At 42.2% G+C, this 19,569-nt stretch overlaps 1 protein-coding gene across 2 annotated transcripts; it reads right to left on the bottom strand.

Annotated features, from left to right (window-relative positions):
* Window positions 1-427: 427 nt before the first annotated feature.
* Window positions 428-14,245, bottom strand: LOC106574008 (DNA methyltransferase 1-associated protein 1). Of its 2 annotated transcripts, none has more exons than XM_014149508.3 (11): window positions 14,107-14,245; window positions 13,555-13,661; window positions 13,272-13,363; window positions 12,773-12,971; window positions 12,355-12,513; window positions 11,966-12,133; window positions 10,322-10,507; window positions 10,134-10,205; window positions 4,906-4,978; window positions 1,761-2,068; window positions 428-855 (listed from the first exon to the last, which is right to left on the bottom strand). In XM_014149508.3, exons 2-11 carry the CDS (start codon window positions 13,648-13,650, stop codon window positions 796-798), a joined length of 1,413 nt encoding a protein of 470 aa, XP_014004983.1. In that variant the 5' UTR covers window positions 13,651-13,661; window positions 14,107-14,245; the 3' UTR covers window positions 428-795. The 2 variants fall into 2 exon arrangements, with proteins under 2 accessions (XP_014004983.1, XP_014004984.1); XM_014149509.3 differs by having other exon boundaries at window positions 12,773-12,968.
* Window positions 14,246-19,569: the final 5,324 nt, after the last annotated feature.

Below are 19,569 nucleotides of genomic sequence, written 5' to 3'. Positions count from 1 at the left end.
GGGTAGAGTTTGCCTGGTGATTTTGGAGGAGTCAGACTGATTCTAACATGAGTTACATACAGGTACTATGCTAGCCGTGAGATATTAGCACACAAGACCATTTGAAAAAACAAAGATGTTTATTGAATGGGTAATGGAGCAGATTGCTTTCCTCTCTTTTCAGACAGTGAGCACAACAGTCCATCTTAGCCTGTTCAAACTCTCCCACAAGCTAAATCTTTTGACTCATCTGAGTAAGGAAGTGTCACTTTCACCGCAATGACAGGGCGAGCCGCCAACTAAGAGGTAAGACACAAAACTACACAGCCCAGGAAACAAAACGGCAAGATGAGAAACAAAAAGACAGTGGCCAGAGGTCCCACCCCCCTGCCCCAATCTCAAATAGGCGTTTCTCTCCGCATGGCTCAATTAGCTCACTCTGGCTATTTACAGTTTATCTGGCCTCATCTCGGCCTGGGCGAAGGAGGGAGAGGAGTAATGAAATGGGATGTCAGCCGTTGTCTCTGCCATGATAGGCTGGTGGGGGGGGGGTCCATTGGCTGTAAAGGGAATGTGGTGGTGTTGGTGGGGGGTATTATTCCTGTGTATCAGTCGTATTTAGAGGTGTGTGTGATGGAGGGGGGGGGACGAGGCCTGGTTGTTTGTTATTTGTCAGAGGGGTGGATGTGATGGATGACTCTCCCACCCCCCATCTCCAGCATTCTGTTCTGTGGGCCGCTCAACCGAGGCCAGGGTGGCTGTGACCTCATCCACTCTCCTCTCCTCCACAGTCCCATAAAACACCAGGGCTTGACGTTACGGCTTCTTCACCTTCTTGATGGACGAGGAGCTGGATGCGGATTCTCTGCGTTTACGCTGGAAAGACACAAAAAATGCACCAAACGCTGTCAGCCATTGGTCCAGAACATGTATAAACCTGCATAATTACACATTAAACTATGAGAATACTAAGAACTGTGCCCATTGGAACATTTTCTACATGTATTCTCTTGACAAGTTGTATTCAGCTAACTCCTGTTAATACAGCAGGGTCGTGTATTCATTAGGATACACTATCAAAACAACAAAAATATGCATTTCTTATTGGACAAGTTTAGCAGGGATGACACAAACATGCAAAACATCCCTGCTATGGAGAAATGCAGGATGGAACTAATTAAACAAAAGAATATGATCTATATGATCAGTCTGTGTGTGTAAAATAAAAAGTGGTTAATATGAACCTAACTCACAGCTAAAAAAAGAAAGCCATCCAATGTTATTTGTTGCTTAGACTTAGACTTTACTGCAAATGACACTCGAGTCTTGAGAAAGATAGCCTTTATAATAGAACGCTTGTGACCACACACACATCTAAATATTGCACTTGGGGAAAAAATATCTTAAAGTAACAATAGAATGAACCAAACAGGCATTCTATTTTTGTTGTATTATAGTGGCCACTATTGATATCGATCAAGAGCACAAGGCTACATGTGTGCAAAAATAACATTTACTGAGTAAAATAAAGTAGAATCCAGCCAGTAGTGATCCAAACCCCGCCTCCTCTCCCCTCCCAAACTTTTCTCATCGGATCTACACGAATCACGCGTTTTGCATCCCTGGTTGAGGTAGTCCCTCCCGGTCTGTTTAATTCCGTTTCAAATCATATCAAATTTTATTTGTCACATGTGTCGAATACAACAGGTGTAGACCTTACCGTCAAATGCTTACTTTGGTGCCTAATGGTTTTTGTGAGTGGGGTGGGCTGAGAGACTTACTGAGTTGGGGGTGAGCGGAGCTCCCACCACATCGATGATCTGCTCCTTGGCCTCGCCCTTGATGTCGTCTGGGCCGGGCCAGGCGGGCACCTCGGGGCCCCCAGGGGCCTCTAGTCCTCCTCCTCCTGGGGGCCCGACGGGGACCCCTCCTCCTCCAGCCTTCAGCAGGGCCTCGTAGCGGTGGCGTAGCATCTGTTGTTCGTACTCACAGTTACCGTGGGCCTGCTTCAGCTCATAGACCAGCACCAGGTCACTGCGCAACTCGTTGAACATCTGGACTATCTCCTCTGTGGGCATGGGGTTCAGGTCTACACAGAGAGAGCAGCGTAGGGAAAGATGAAACACACACACAGATAGGAAATATCCCACTAACCACTGTACGAGGCCCACAATGCATTGGCAGTAAGCAAACGGTTTGCCTTGTTTTACTTGATCTACATGGACAAATCAACTCAAAGGATATTTAAGTCCAACTATCTAGTCAGAGTGCCTCAGTCTGTGTTCGCTCTATTTTATATTTCACCTTTATTTAACCAGGTAGGCCAGTTGAGAACAAGTTCTCATTTACAACTGCGACCTGGCCAAGATAAAGCAAAGCAGTGCAACACAAACACCAAACCAGAGAGTTACACATGAAATAAACAAACATGCAGTCAATAACACAATAGAAAAGTCTATATACAGTGTGAGCAAATGAGGTAAGATGAGGTAAGGCAATAAATAGGCCATAGTGGCAAAAATAATTACAATTTAGCAATTAAACACTGGAGTGATAGATGTGCAGAAGATGAATGTGCAAGTAGAGATACTGGGGTGCAAAGGAGCAAAATAAATAAATACAGTATGGGGATGCGGTAGTTGGATGGGCTGTTTAGAGATGGGCTATGTACATGTGCAGTGATCTGTGAGCTGCTCTGACAGCTGGTGCTTAAAGATAGAGAGGGAGATATTTATACTGGAATGGTAAATGTTATTACCAGACCTGGGTTTAAATGTTACCCTGAACAAAAATATAAATGCAACATGTAATGTGTTGGTCCCACGTTTCATAAAATAAATAAAAGATTGTATAAATGTTCCATATGCACAAAAAGTGTCTCTCAAATTTTGTGCACAAATTTGTTTATATCCCTGTTAGTGAGCACTTTTCTTTGGCAAGATAATCCATCCACCTGACAGGTGTGGCATATCAAGAAGCTGATTAAACAGCATGATCATTACACAGGTTCACCTTGCGCTGGAAACTATAAAAGGCCACTAGTTGAGGGAGTGCGCAATTGGCATGCTGACTTTAGGAATGTCCACCAGAGCTGTGCCAGAGAATTTAAATGTTGCATTTCTCTACCATAAGCCGCCTCCAACGTCATTTTAGAATTTGGCAGTACGTCCAACTGGCCTCAAATCGTAGACCACGCCAGCCCAGGACCTCCACCTCCAGATACTTCACCTGCGGGATCGGACAGAATTTCTGCAAACTGTCAGAAACCATTTCAGGGAAGCTCATCTGCGTGCTCATCGTCCTCACCAGGGTCTTGACCTGACTGCAGTTCATCATCGTAACCGACTTCAGTGGGCAAAATGCTCACCTTTGATGGCCACTGGCACGGATGAATCCCGATTTCAATTGTAACGGGCGAGCGGTTTGCTGCTGTCAGTGTCCCATGGTGGCGGTGGGGTTATGGTATGGGCAGGTATAAGCTACGGACAACAAACAACGAGCACAATTGGATTGTCGTGCCATTCATTCGCCGACATCACCTCATGTTTCAGCATGATAATGCACAGTCCCATGTCGCAAGGATCTGTACACAATTCCTGGAAGATGAAATTGTCCCAATTCTTCCATGGCCTGCATACTCACCATTACATTTACATTTAAGTCATTTAGCAGACGCTCTTATCCAGAGCAACTTACAAATTGGTGGATTCACCTTATGATATCCAGTGGAACAACCACTTTACAATAGTGCATCTAAATCTTTTAAGGGGGGGGGGGGGGGGGGGGGGTTAGAAGGATTACTTTATCCTATCCTAGGTATTCCTTAAAGAGGTGGGGTTTCAGGTGTCTCCGGAAAGTGGTGATTGACTCCGCTGTCCTGGCGTCGTGAGGGAGCTTGTTCCACCATTGGGGATCCAGTCATGCTCTGGATCGACGTGTACGACAGCGTGTTCCAGTTTCTGCCAATATGCAGCAACTTCGCATAGCCATTGAAGAGGAGTGGGACAACATGCCACAATCAACAGCCTGATCAACTCTATGCGAAGGAGATGTGTCGCGCTGCATGAAGCAAATGGTTGTCACACCAGATACTGGTATTGTAATCAGTATCTGTATCTGTAATCACACCAGTATCTGTGACCAACAGATGCATGCATGCATATATATATATATATATATATATATATATATATATATATATATATATATCCAGTCATGTGAATTACATAGATTAGGGCCTAATGAATTCATTTCAATTGACTGATTTCCTTATCTGAACTGTAGCTCAGTAAAATCTTTGAAATTGTTGCGTTTATATTTTGTTCAGTGTTTTTAGGTATTTCAATTACATTCAAAGTCATTTGGAAGTAAGTACTTGGATATATTTTCTTTGAAAAAAACAGTTTTTGGAAATACACAAGTATTTCATAATACACCGACTCAAATGCACTCCCATGCCTTTAACCCAGACCGTTTTGGTATTTGAAATAATGTATTTGGAAATAAGTATTTGATTCGGAACACATTATTTGGGGGGGGGGGGGGGGGGGGGCAGGAAGCCTTGTGGTTAGAGCTTTGAGCCAGTAACCGAAAGGTTGCTGGATCGAATCCCCGAGCTGACAAGGTAAAAATCTGCCGTTCTGCCACTGAACAAGGCAGTTAACCCACTGTTCCCCAGTAGGTCGTCATTGTAAATAATATTTTTTTCTTAAAACTGACTTGCCTAGTTAAATAAAAGGTTACATTTAAAAAAATAGATATTTTTTAAAATACTCTAATACACAGAAAATAAGTATTTCAATAACAAATAATACACATATTTGAACCCAGGTCTGGTTGTTTGTGTGAGTCAGACAGTGCCTTGGTTTGCTGTTTAACATTTATGCTGAGGAGATTATGGTAGGTATTATGCCTAACTGAACTCACCCACTTCCCTCTCTGTCAGGATCTGGTCAATGGCCTTGATCTTCTTCTGGCCTACCGAGCTTGGCAGCTTCATCTGTAACACACACAGAAAATAATACTTTGGGGTGTATGGGGATAAACATCCTCACCTCTGGCGGTTAATTCGTTTGAAATGCACTTCAGCGGGGCTGATCAAAATGCTTCAATCTGCCCCAGTTTATTTGACATTATCTGTGGAGCACTCCACTCCTTTACCCACAATGCATTTTACATAGAGAGCAGCAGCTCCCCATTAGTCATGGAGATGAATAAGCCCCCTCTGCTACATCCTGAAGATATTAGCTTGCCGCTAATGGCATAAATCATGGTTTTGCTAATGAGAGCAAGGGCTAGGTCCCAAATGGCCCCCTATTCACTAGGGCTGGGAATTGCCACGGACCTCACAATACGATATTATCACGGTACTTAGGTGCTGATACGATATGTATTGCGATTTTATATGTATTGCGACTCGATAATGTGATTTGATTGCGATTCGATGTTCCAAACATATTGCTCTCTATACGTCTGCTGCAGAGAGACAAGAGAGAGCATGAGAAAATGTGTTTGTCAGTCATGGAAATAAAAGTGCTGAAAACATGTAGGGTCACTATTTAAAAAGAAGATGGAGAACAAACTATAGGATGAAGTTTTGGTGCAGGTACAGCCGACTCGCGCTAGCTAACACTGGAACTAAATAAATGATCCTTTTAAAATGGAGCGTTAGTGGAGTTTCCAAAAACACCTCAAATGGTGTTCCAATGGGAGTTCTTTATGGTGTTTCAAATGGGAGTTCTTTATGGAGTTTCAAATGGGAGTTCTTTATGGAGTTTCAAATGGGAGTTCTTTATGGAGTTTCAAATGGGAGTTCTTTATGGAGTTCCGATGGGAGTTCTTTATGGAGTTCCGATGGGAGTTCTTTATGGAGTTCCGATGGGAGTTCTTTATGGAGTTCCGATGGGAGTTCTTTATGGAGTTCCGATGGGAGTTCTTTATGGAGTTCCAATGAGAGTTCCAATGCGAGTTCTTTATGGAGTTCCAATGCGAGTTCTTTATGGAGTTCCAATGCGAGTTCTTTATGGAGTTCCAATGCGAGTTCTTTATGGAGTTCCAATGCGAGTTCTTTATGGAGTTCCAATGCGAGTTCTTTATGGAGTTCCAATGCGAGTTCTTTATGGAGTTCCAATGCGAGTTCTTTATGGAGTTCCAATGCGAGTTCTTTATGGAGTTCCAATGAGAGTTCTTTATGGAGTTCCAATGCGAGTTCTTTATGGAGTTCCAATGAGAGTTCTTTATGGAGTTCCAATGAGAGTTCCAATGAGAGTTCTTTATGGAGTTCCAATGAGAGTTCTTTATGGAGTTCCAATGAGAGTTCTTTATGGAGTTCCAATGGGAGTTCTTTATGGAGTTCCAATGGGAGTTCTTTATGGAGTTCCAATGGGAGTTCTTTATGGAGTTCCAATGGGAGTTCTTTATGGAGTTCCAATGGGAGTTCTTTATGGTGTTTTAATGAGAGTTCTTTATGGTGTTTCAAATGGGAGTTCTTTATGGTGTTTCAAATGGGAGTTCTTTATGGTGTTTTAATGAGAGTTCTTTATGGTGTTTTAATGAGAGTTCTTTATGGTGTTTTAATGAGAGTTCTTTATGGTGTTTTAATGAGAGTTCTTTATGGTGTTTTAATGAGAGTTCTTTATGGTGTTTATGGAGTTTCAATGCGAGTTCTTTATGGTGTTTTAATGAGAGTTCTTTATGGTGTTTTAATGAGAGTTCTTTATGGTGTTTTAATGAGAGTTCTTTATGGTGTTTTAATGAGAGTTCTTTATGGTGTTTTAATGAGAGTTCTTTATGGTGTTTTAATGAGAGTTCTTTATGGTGTTTTAATGAGAGTTCTTTATGGTGTTTTAATGAGAGTTCTTTATGGTGTTTTAATGAGAGTTCTTTATGGTGTTTTAATGAGAGTTCTTTATGGTGTTTATGGAGTTTCAATGCGAGTGCTTTATGGTGTTCCAATGAGATTTCTTTATGGTGTTCCAATGAGATTTCTTTATGGTGTTTCAAATGGGAGTTCTTTATGGTGTTTCAAATGGGAGTTCTTTATGGTGTTTCAAATGGGAGTTCTTTATGGTGTTTCAAATGGGAGTTCTTTATGGTGTTTCAAATGGGAGTTCTTTATGGTGTTTCAAATGGGAGTTCTTTATGGTGTTTCAAATGGGAGTTCTTTATGGTGTTTCAAATGGGAGTTCTTTATGGTGTTCCAAATGGGAGTTCTTTATGGTGTTCCAAATGGGAGTTCTTTATGGTGTTCCAAATGGGAGTTCTTTATGGTGTTCCAAATGGGAGTTCTTTATGGTGTTCCAAATGGGAGTTCTTTATGGTGTTCCAAATGGGAGTTCTTTATAGTGTTTTAACCCTTTCACGTGTGAGTTCCAAATATCTAACAGTCGCCTCAGCGTGAGTTTTTTTATGCACGTGATGTTTGAACGTTCTCTCCATTCCAGGATGTGATTGTTACTTAACCTGTTATGGCTAGGGGGCAGTATTTTCACAGCTGGATAAAAAAACGTACCCGATTTAATCTGGTTACTACTCCTGCCCAGTAACTAGAATATGCATATAATTATTGGCTTTGGATAGAAAACACCCTAAAGTTTCTAAAACTGTTTGAATGGTGTCTGTGAGTATAACAGAACTCATATGGCAGGCAAAAACCTGAGAAGATTTCATGCAGGAAGTGGCCTGTCTGACAAGGTGTCGTTCTTCTTGTCTCCGTTTATTGAAGAGTGAGGATCTTAGCTGTCCCGTGACACTTCCTACGGCTGCCATAGGCTCTCAGAAGGCGGCAAAACGCTGAATCGTGGCTTTGCAGGCTCTGGCTGAAAAAAAGTAGCGCGTTTGGGTAGTGGCTGGTTACAGTACTGTGATACTCAGGCTCGTGCCCGCGTCGACCGAAAGCTTTGTTTTCTTTCCTCTGTTTAGCTAAATGGACATTCCCGGTCGGAATATTATCGCTTTTTTACGAGAAAAATGGCATAAAAATGGATTTTAAACAGCGGTTGACATGCTTCGAAGTACGGTAATGGAATATTTAGATTTTTTTTGTCACGAATTGCGCCATGCGCACGACCCTTATTTACCATTCGGATAGTGTCTTGGGACGCACGAACAAAACGCCGCTATTCGGATATAACGATGGATTATTTTGGACCAAACCAACATTTGTTATTGAAGTAGCAGCCCTGGGAGTGCATTCTGACGAAGACAACAAAAGGTAATCAAACTTTTATAATAGTAAATCTGATATTGGTGAGTGCTAAACTTGCCGGGTGTCTAAATAGCTAGCCCGTGATGGCTGGGCTATGTACTTAGAATATTGCAAAATGTGCTTTCACCAAAAAGCTATTTTAAAATCGGACATATCGAGTGCATAGAGGAGTTCTGTATCTATAATTCTTAAAATAATTGTTATGCTTTTTGTGAACGTTTATCGTGAGTAATTTAGTAAATTGTTAGCAAATTCCCCGGAAGTTTGCGGGGGGTATGCTAGTTCTGAACGTCACATGCTAATGTAAAAAGCTGTTTTTTTATATAAATATGAACTTCATTGAACAAAACATGCATGTATTGTATAACATAATGTCCTAGGTGTGTCATCTGATGAAGATCATCAAAGGTTAGTGCTGCATTTAGCTGTCTTCTGGGTTTTTGTGACATTATATGCTAGCTTGAAAAATGGGTGTCTGATTATTTCTGGCTTGGTACTCTGCTGACATAATCTAATGTTTTGCTTTCGCTGTAAAGCCTTTTTGAAATCGGACAGTGTGGTTAGATAAAGGAGAGTCTTGTCTTTAAAATGCTGTGAAATAGTCATATGTTTGAAAAATTGAAGTTTTTGTATTTTTGAGGAATTTGTAATTCGCGCCACGCCTATCATTGGATATTGGAGCAGGTGTTCCGCTAGCGGAACGTCTAGATGTAAGAGGATAAACAACAACACTGAATGGCTCAGAGTAGGAGTGAGAGGTTACCGTGATTGACTGCCTGCACGCGCCATTTGTATCAATAAATCACTATCAGAAAATGTTTTGTGTGGTATTATTGATATATTTAGTATTTTATTGACGTTTTTCAATTACCCGTGATAAATCATGCATTCCGATTTTTGCATAAATTGTAATGGGCGCATAGTATGTGTGTAAAATAATGTTTTGAAGGTTGTACTGATTATGATGAGCTAAGCTAATTCCAGCTATGTGTATGGAGCCATATTTGTTGACATACAATGCATTCTGGGTTTCACGTAATCATCCGTTTGACCAAAGATGTTATAACAAAATGAGGTGAGTAAGAGTTCACTCATTTTTTGAGGACTTCTGCAAATGAATGGTGGGTTGTGAACGACAGTAGATGACACACCCCTTCAACATGCATACTGTAAACAGACCAAACTCATCTTGTCTTCTCTTATTATCTTCAGTTTCTGTGAGGAAAAAATGCATGGCTGCGCGCTGAAACTAATCGACGGATTACTTTCAATTTCTAGAAAGTGTTTTACCAAAACATTTTTCGATCAATGGTGAGCTCACTCGTGATGTGATTAATTATACATAGTAATTGCTATTAGCTAATTCATATTGTAGTTTACGTCAGCCGAGAGTTAGAAAATATGACCGCTTGTGTTGCGTCAATCTTTCCTCAGTTAGCGCTAGGACAAATGTAGCCTACATTTTTCCAGTTAGGATGATTGTGATATGCTATAGATACTTCTGTGAATATCTGAACATTGCATTCAAAAATAAACTGCTCACATTCTGGACATAACTTTGTAACGACTGTTTGTGTAAATAGTTTCTGAAAAAAGTGTGGCCAGCTCAAATGCTGATTGTTGCGTCATTGGCCGTCACTGGCCGTTCTAAATGAGCGTTCTAAATGAGTGTTCTAATCACACGGGGTGTGATCGTACGCTTCAGGGACCACTGTAGAACGATCACACCCCGTGTGATGGTACGTGTGAAAGGGTTAATGAGAGTTCTTTATGGTGTTTCAATGCGAGTTCCTTATGGAGTTTCAATGGGAATGCTTTATATTGGTCTTTGAGAGGGAAGCTGAGGTCATATGGTGATATTTGGAGGGGGAACCATCTAAGCAAACCAATATACAATTCCTATACAGATCATGTGTGACTAATAATTTTAGTGCATGGCCATGCTTACCCTCTGGCTGCGCAGCGTGACTCCAGCTGATTTGAAGTCAGGGAATTTGATTCCTGCCGTCTCAGGAACAGTCTGTTGTGGACAGACAGGGAAACAGTAGAGAGGTGAGCACAGAGACAAGACAAACAAGCAGGGTGGCATCAGGTTCCTCATTAAGGGATTGGGCGAATGGGAGAGTGTTTGTATACCGGTTTCTCCATCTCTCGTTTCAGCGGGAGCTTCTTCTTGGTAGCCTTGCGCTCGGCACGTCTCATCTCTGTGTTGGTGTCTGCTGCTGTGATGAGCTTCTGCAGGTCCTGGGCCTTCTTCTCACGATCCTTCTTCCTGCTCTCCATCTTCCGTAGCTCCTGCATCAGATACTCCTCTTCTGCCACCTTCAGGGCAAAACGGGGAAGTGCAACATGAGCAGGGGATTAAAACAGAAGAATGAGTTACCAATAATATAATTAAGCAATAATGCTCGACAAGGCCTGAGGAGTGCCTGGACACAACGAGGAGTGCCTGGACACAACGAGGAGTGCCTGGACACAACGAGGAGTGCCTGGACACAACGAGGAGTGCCTGGACACAACCCTTAGCCTTGGTATAGTGGCCATATATCACAAACCCCCGAGGTGCCTTACTGCTATTATAAACTGGTTACCAACATAATGAGAACAGTTCAAACAAATGTTGTATGACATCAGCCAATCAGCACTCAGGTGTTGAAACAACCAGCTTATAATGGTCTGTGACCTCTGGACATACATTAAAGACCTTCACAGCTTGATAGATGCAAATCTATCTTGGTCACATGGTCTGTTTCTAGTTGGAAATACTTCAGACATTGAATTGGATTCGATGAAATTGTTAATGTGTGCCCTAACTGCTGCCAAAAAGGCAATTGTTTTTTTTAAGTGGTTTGAGCCAAATACTTCTACAAAAACTTATTGGAGAACTTATTCTTATTCTGTAGCTACAAAAACTCTAGTGGGCTGGTCAGAGGCCATCTCCATCATCAAAGACCTGGGTTAGCTAACTGCTGTTTCAACCCCTTCTTGCTCATGTTTTGTTGTTGTGGTAGTCTGTGACAGCTATCTCATTTGATTGGCACTGATAAAACCCCCCCCCGTAATAAAAAAAACAAAAAATATATATATATAAATAAATAACACTAAAATAATTTAGGCCTATGCCATATAGCCACCCTTCTGTCCAAATCAACATTCAATTTTGTATTTAACTAGGCAAGTCAGTTAAGGACAAATTCTTATTTACAATGACGGCCTAAGAACAGTGGGTTAACTGCCTTGTTCAGGGACAGAATGACAGATTTTTACCTTGTCAGCTCGGGGATTCGATCTAGCAACCTTTCGGTTACTGGCCCAACGCTCTAACTACTAGGCTACCTAATGAGTGCATTGTCTTAGTTTATGCGATCCTAGTGAGAATCTAACCCACGACCCTGCCAAACTCCGTCCAGGAGTTAGACACCAGATACATTATAGGAATCAAAGGCTGAAAGTAATTGCACCTCAAAGGGATAGTGTACGATTTTGGCAAATAAGCCCTTTTTCTACTTTAACCCAGAGTGAGATGAACTCATGGAAACCATGAAATTGCTCAGTAGTATTTGCGCAATAGCTGTACCCTTAGACTTCTAGTAATTGGCGTATGCTAGTTAGCAATGGTTCGCAAATCTACTTTCAACTTCCTTCAAACTGCACACAGAGACATAAAAATGGTAACCATGATTTCTTTTGACTATGGGTAAGTAGACAACTATTATCTTGGACTAACCCTTTAACCTTCAACACTAACAGTGGAATTGTCTTTGGGGAGGTGCTGCTAACCTGATCAGGCGTGCGGTTGAATAATCTCTCCAGCTGCTCTTTCCTGCGCCTCTCGTGACCAGCGTCAAATACGTACATCTTGGGCTCTGTCCCTGTTGCAGCGCGGACCTTGGTCAGCTTACCGCAAATGTTGTAGTAACGTTCCTTCAGGTCCTCCGTTGACCGTTTCTGAAAGTACAAATACAGAAATGTTTCCGGCAGGTACAATAATCATGGGAAGACATATTTCATGATGCATCACATTCAAATATTTGCCACCCAAAAAGTCCAATATTCTAAATGTTTCGAAATACTTGAATCCTTCTTTTCTGTATTGTGATTTGTGGATTCAAATGATGTATTTAAAATGTGTGTGTGTGTAATGTCAGTCATAGATATAGCCTCCTCACTCTGTATTGCTGATGGTCGTAGCGGTCGTGGACGACGATGAAACGCAGGTCAAAGCGCTTGCACAGGTCAAACAGGTGGTCCGTCTCCGCCTTGGTCCAGCCGTCATCATGGAGATACATCTGGTACTCCTGCTCCGAGTACACTGGCACCTGCACTGCCTAGGGAGGAGGCGACGGAGAGAGATTTTTGCAATTGCTTTGGTAATAAAGCCCCTTTGAATTGAAAGAGAGCGAGATGGGTGGTCACGGGGAGGGAGAGAGAGGGAGGGAAGGGGTATAGAGTGAGAGAGATGGAGAGAGAGATGGAGAGAGAGAGAGGGAGATGGAGGGTGAGAGATGTGTGAGACCGACAGTGATGAAGTGAACAATAAAGAGATAAAAACAATGAGAGAGAGCGGAGAGAAACCTCTCTCCTTACCTTGTTGAAGCGGGCGAAGGGGTAGTCCTTGCCTTCCTCTGCCATGCGTCTCCAGTGGTGGAAGACGGCTCCGTCTCGGCGGGCTGGGTTGGTGAAGGGCATCCATTTCCAGGGTCGCACACGCTTACAGCCCAACTTGGCCTTCACTGTCCGGTAGCCCTGAGTAGTGTCACTGGGCAGCAGGGGGGGAGCATCTCTGCTGAGAGACAAGTGGTGGTCAGAATACTAATTCAGTGACACGCCCTATTAAACGCAGCAATACAGAAATTAAATCACAAGTAAATACCATTTTATGAGAGATCAGTGTTCACGTAAATCAAATTTTATTGGTCACATTCACATATTTAGTAGATGTTATGGCAGATGTAGCAAAATGCTTGTGTTCCTAGCTCCAACAGTGCAGAAGTATCTAACAACTCAAAAGTAAAAGAATGGAGTATGTTCAGCCCAAGAGGCAGGGCAGCCAGACAGAGGGAGTTGGGTCAAACAGGGTTCCTACTTCTTGTCTGAGTAGAGCAGGGCGTACACCTCTCTGTGCATCCCCTCTGGTCTCTTGAAGGTCAACGTTTCAGTTGTTTTCTTGGCCTTTTTCTGTAATGTGGGGGATTACGGTTGAGTGCAGATCAGTTGTGCAATTTAGATGTAAACGATAGACTGTCAGTTGATAGGCTTCTGCTAATGAAACTCAACAATGGACAGTTGGGACACAGTAAGTTGTTCCACACAAGCCACTCTCACACACCATCAACAGACAGGTCATGACCAGAGGGCATCATTCTTACCTTCTCGGAGTTGATGAAATCCTTCTTACTGATCGGACCATCATTGTCCCCTCCCGCCAACTCCAGAATATCTCTCACATCGGCACCAGCTGCCATGATGACGTGTGCTGTAAAGAATAGTTACTCTGTATTTGTATTCTGTCATTGTGTGTCAAATGTTTATGTCATCGCCTGATAGCTCACCTAACTATCAAGCTACATACCGTATGTTCATGGCTAAACATGGCAAGCAGAGTTAGCAAGTAATGTAGCTAGCTAATCTCTTTGCAGAGGCTACTACTCGGTCTTTGCAGAAAGCCAACGTTAGCGGTCTATAATTTATGCATTAATTATTTAGTTAACATATGTATTAGGTGTATTCAAAGAGGATACCTGTATTTTGTGTCGATAATTTAGCTAGTTGATGCGTCGCTCACGTTGACTAGTTAACGTTAGCTTTCAAGCAAATATGTTAAGCTAGCCGGCTTTAGCAAACGTTGCCGCGCTAAAGCCCAGCAGGGACATAGCTAGTTATGGAATACTTAATTTTCAACGTAACGTTTTACCATTTACCTTTTTGGTGAATCCACGCGTCTGTTTGTGTCTATTTAAAGCTAATATTCTGTGAAAGTATAAAAATTGGCTAGCTAGCTAACCGGCTAACAACAAGACATAATCAACAAGCTTGCGTTCAGCGGAAACAGGAAGTAATTCTTCTTCGCCAGTAAAGCCGCTTCTGTAATAGGTTTGTCGCCACCTACTGATGTGGAGGAGTTGAACTTGGAACTAAATGATTTATCCCCATTTGTTTTTTATGTTTCTATTTATTTCACCTTTATTTAACCAGGTAAGCCAGTTGAGAACCAGTTCTCATTTACAACTGCGACATGGCCAAGATAAGGCAAAGCAGTGCAACACAAACAACAACACAGAGTTACACATGGAATAAACAAACGTACAGTCAATAACACAATAGAAAAGTATATATACAGTGTGTGCAAATTAAGTAAGATTAGGGAGGTAAGGTAATAAATAGGCCGTAGTGGCGAAATAATTACAATTTAGCAAATAAACACTGGAGTGATAGATGTGCAGATAAATCATTGATAAATGATGTGACACAACTTGTGCCATATGTTGTCATATATAAGACATGAATACATGTAGAGAAGCAACATGTTAACGGCTTCATTAAAATCATTATTAAAAACAAGTTTATTATTGTTCTGAACATGCCCCACATTTTCCAAAGTACATTGAAATTGGAATGATACTGTGTCGCCTGGAAGAAACATTCAGAAAATGATTGGATGGGTTAACAACAAAGATTACATAAAATTACAATTTTGAGTGAATTGCTTTCTTATACTTGAATACAGATGAATTCAACATCAAAAATGAAAAATAACACATTTTTTGTAACCTGTCCACTCTATTTTCTCATCTTCCTCATCCTCTACTTCCTGTTCATTCTGCTTGATCTCAGTGGTGTACTCATACTGAACCACACGCGGTAGGAGAACAGTTCTGAGTGGCACGGGTAGGCCTGGACCACACTTCTGTTGACTGGGATTTTGACTCAGCCAACAGTGAAATCCTGGACATGGAATATATACTCCCCTTCACACATCAGGACAACCTTGTTGAGGTAACGGATGCCATCCTGGTATTCTTTGGGCAGCTCCCTGTTATTCTGGGCAGTTTGCGAGACCATTTGCAGCATTGCACAGTGGAAATAGTTGTTTGAGCATTCATGGTTGTGGATATACACCCTGGTATACCAGTTTAGCTTTTAAACAGGGCAAAATAAGCACTGTTGTGCACAGGGGTGTTGAAGGAGGCACTGAGTCATGGCTTGCCAGTGTAGATCCTGGGTGTGTATTCCACTTTTTTATGGAGGAGGTTCCCAAGCAGCATCCGGAAGGGCAGCACATTGAACTGAACGCCCTGCAACATGCCGGCATTATACAGCTCTAGTTGGTCCATGTACAGTTTAGACTTATCTTTGAGGTTGAAAACATTTTCAGCAGCGATCATGGGGAAAGGGATGCAGTCCAAAAGGGCCACCTGGTCTTCGTGGGTGGATGAGTTACCCTGATCCAACACCCAGTCCTCCAAACCTTTTAGCAAGAAGGCCTCCTCTGGCACTACCACGTCTGAACGGGCCAGAAGGGCCTTTACTGTGCCCAGGCCAAGACCAGTCCAGGCTGGGGAATGGCTCAGTGACTTACAGTTCCAGGCAAGGTAGCGCAGACAGGTTTCCTGCAGAACTGGGTTGCCTGTACAGACGGAGTGCTCGTACAGAGAGGTCTGGGTCTGGAAGGAGGAATCCTCTGGGAGCAGTCAGGTGAACAGCCTCCCTGCCGCCTCCTGGAGCTGTGTCAGACTCCAGTCGAACACCATCTTGTGGATGCACTGGGCAGAGGACGCAGTGATGTTGATTTGCCTTGTGTACAAAGATACCTGGGGAAGAAGGAGACACAAGATACATGGATTCTCTGCCACGACACAGCTTTGACGAAGAAAGGGTGGATGTAATAGCAGGCTAACTAGGCTAACGTTTGTAAAGTAGAGCAGGTTGGTCTCACCTTACATTAGGAAGTTGGTGAAATGAGGGCGGCAGTTGAGTCTAACGTCTAGGTTGAAGTTAATGAAGTTCTCCTCCTTTGAGACATTTAAGATGGAGGCCTCTGGATCGAGAGTGACGATCAGCTTGTGAACACAGATGTTTTCCACAGGGCTGTTTGCGACCCAACCCGCACCATGATGTCAAAGTCACAGTCGCGTCCACTTTCAAACAGCCCCCCCATGTGGTTAGCAAGGCCTGCGTTGTGGTCCAGTGTGTAGACACGGCTGATATTCTGAGCAGATTCTGATCAAATAAAAAAATATTGGTCAACCACATCATATATTGATCAAGCACATCATATTTTGAAAAGCACAAACAGTATATAAACAAAATATTATCAGAAATGTATCATACATTTTCTTCCAATCTAACAGAACGATTCATTGTAAACCGGTGGAGGCTGCTTAGGGGAGGATGGCTCATAATAGTGGCCGGAATGGAATGAATGGAATGGTATCAAACATGGTTTTAATGTGTTTGATACCACTCCATTCACTCCATTCCAGCCATTATTACGAGCCGTCCTCCCCTCAGCAGCCTCCACTGTTGTAAACTGAGCACCTCCTTGAGCATGTACTGTAACAGTCGTCTATATTAGCATCCCAAAGTGAGCCATGGACCAAACATTTCTGCTGCTTCAATTTTCATTAAGTGCATTTCAATGATACTGTGTCTGGTCTTTAGGTCTTTGTGGATGAGTTTTTGTGGTCATTGGTCAGTCTTACCTCTCTCACAGACCACACCAGCATCCTCAGCCTGTTGGCAGTCAGTGACCCCCCCCCCCCCCCCCCCCCCCCAGGGTTTGAAGAGACATTGGGACAGGTCTTGCCCTGCCCCATCACAGCTTATAGAGCCTGTGTCCAGATTACAAACGGGTCATGGGTCAATAAAAACAAACAGTGAATGTGTGATATTCTGTACCTATGCAAAGATACACATGGGGCTAGTTTCCCAGACACAGATCAAGCCTCCATTGAATCAAAACTGCGATGAGAAGTTATACAGATCCAACCTAACTTGTCCGTATATTCCAGCCACCATGGCAGTGAGAGCACCAGGGTAGTTGAGATGGCGACACACCACCTGTGCCTCAATAATGTCCCAGTTGTCATCACACACGGTCCCCCACTGTCCATTATAGTAGACCTCCACACAGCCCTCAGAGAACAGCTTACCCCCCACCAGCCTCATGGCCCCATTCTGTAACCCTAAATGGAGGCATTATAGTATTTATGTAATTTAAAAAAGGCTTCATAATTCATCAAGGTCATGTTAACTGACTGATATTATCTCATAGAACAAAATGTATAAGATCTGCGAAGTCTGTGTTAACCTCAGACCTTATTTTCAGCATTTATCCCCAAACCCTATTCTTTCCCCATTCATTTTCCCCAAAGGAATGGCTGAACGAACCAGAGGTAACTCATTTCCGTTTTTTAGGACTGCAAGCTGGCGAGCTCTATAGTCCCCCAAAGGCAGCGATAAATCAGTCACCCAGTACCAGATAACCAACTAAACAATCCTTCAGGATCGCATGATCTTGGCCAAAAGGGTACAGATCACAAAAGGGTACAAATAACAACAAAATGATCAATAAGTTAAAAGGATAATAATAAACAAGCATCCAACATTGTCTACTCTAAAATTAGGTTATGCTTTTTTATACTATTTAAGGCTGGTTTGTCAGACACTGATTTAACCTAGTTCTGGATGAACAAACAAACATACAGTGGAAACTTTTTTATTTGATATATAATGTAAGCTAAAAAAGTATATTTTGTGTGCAATAGGTCATCACGCACTGATTTTTATCGGCAACAAGTCCATTTGGTGGAAATACCAATGGTGGGAAAATGCACATATTTTTCAATTGGATGGAAACCTAGCTACTGACAGCTACTCAATTAGCCCATGCTGGTACATGAGATTGGTAAATTAGACTAGTTAGTCTAGACAGCTATCTAAATGTGTAGTATTCATAGCCAAATTACTGACTGGGCACGCAGGGCACATGCCACAGAGGCCCTGACCCTCAAGAGGGCCCCCATTGATTTTGATAGTCACTCTCACTCAGATATCATATTAACATGGCACAAGTTAACTGCAGGAAATTAGCTCATAAAACTGAAAACATTTCTCCCCACCTCATCGCAAAATATGTAGAACTGCAGGAAATTAGCTGTAAAACAACAACAACAAAAAACAGTTCTTTAAAGCAAACGTATTTGTTTATCTTTCGTTAATAATATATGTTTTCTGCTAGCAGATCCCTCTGTATAGTTTTTAATTCTGGTGCTGAGTTAATTTGAGTTAATGTGTAGCAGATAATTGTAGAGTTAATAGACTATGTCTGCACCATCGAGAGCATCCTGACGGGTTGCATCACTGACTGGTATTGCAACTGCTCGGCCTCCGACCACAAGGCACTACAGAGGTTAGTGGGTACAGCCCAGTACATCACCGTGGCCAAGCTTCCTGCCATCCAGGACCTCTATGCCAGGCGATGTCAGAGGAAGGCCCTAAAAATTGTCAAAGACTCCAGCCACCCTAGTCATAGCAGTACCGGAGCGCCAAGCCTAGGTCCAAGAGGCTCCTAAATAGCTTCTAACCCCAAGCCATAAGACTCCTGAACAGCTAATCAAATGGCTACCCAGACTATTTGCATTGCTGTTCTCCAAATAGCATTTTAGAATAGTTTTATTGTGTAGAAATGCAGTAAATGAGCTTCAATTTAAGATTCCTTGAATATAATTATTAATACAGTTTAAACGGGTTTTAAACCAATTTTCTATATATATAGCCTCTAAAATAAATGTAAACAGACCATAAATGTCTACATTTTTGTTTTCTGTGGAAAGCTGTGAGTGTTAAAATACAATATCAGTACTTGTTGCATTTACAATTTATCTTAGTCCTATCACCTATCATGGCTCCCAAGTGGCGCAGCGGTCTAAGGCACTGCATCGGAGTGCTAGAGGCGTCACTACAGTACCTGGTTTGATTCCAGGCTGTATCACAACCAGACGTGATTGGGAGTCCCATAGGGCGGCACAGAATTGGCCCAGTATCGGCCGGGTTTGGCCGGTGTAGGCTGTCATTGTAAATAACAATTTCTTCTTAACTGACTTGCCTAGTTAAATAAAGGTTAAAATAAAAACAAATAAAACATCAGCTGGTTTCAGTCAGTGTATGGTCATGGCTAGAATGCATACAGATTGTGTCAAATGAATGCCAAAAGTTAGCATTTTAGCTAACCCTTTTCCCAACCTTAATCTCATTTTCCTAACCTGCTATGTTAGTTCTTCTAACCTACTAAGTAACCTTTCCTAACCTTTTACAAAAAGTAAAATCTGACAAAAACTGTATACCATCTAGTTAACACCTCAGTGGCTGTGGAATGAATGCAG

Source organism: Salmo salar, chromosome 16 (assembly GCF_965601325.2).
Source record: "Salmo salar chromosome 16, fSalSal1, whole genome shotgun sequence".
NCBI classification, from domain to species: Eukaryota; Metazoa; Chordata; class Actinopteri; order Salmoniformes; family Salmonidae; genus Salmo; species Salmo salar.
This window is presented reverse-complemented; position numbering and strand designations above follow the sequence as displayed.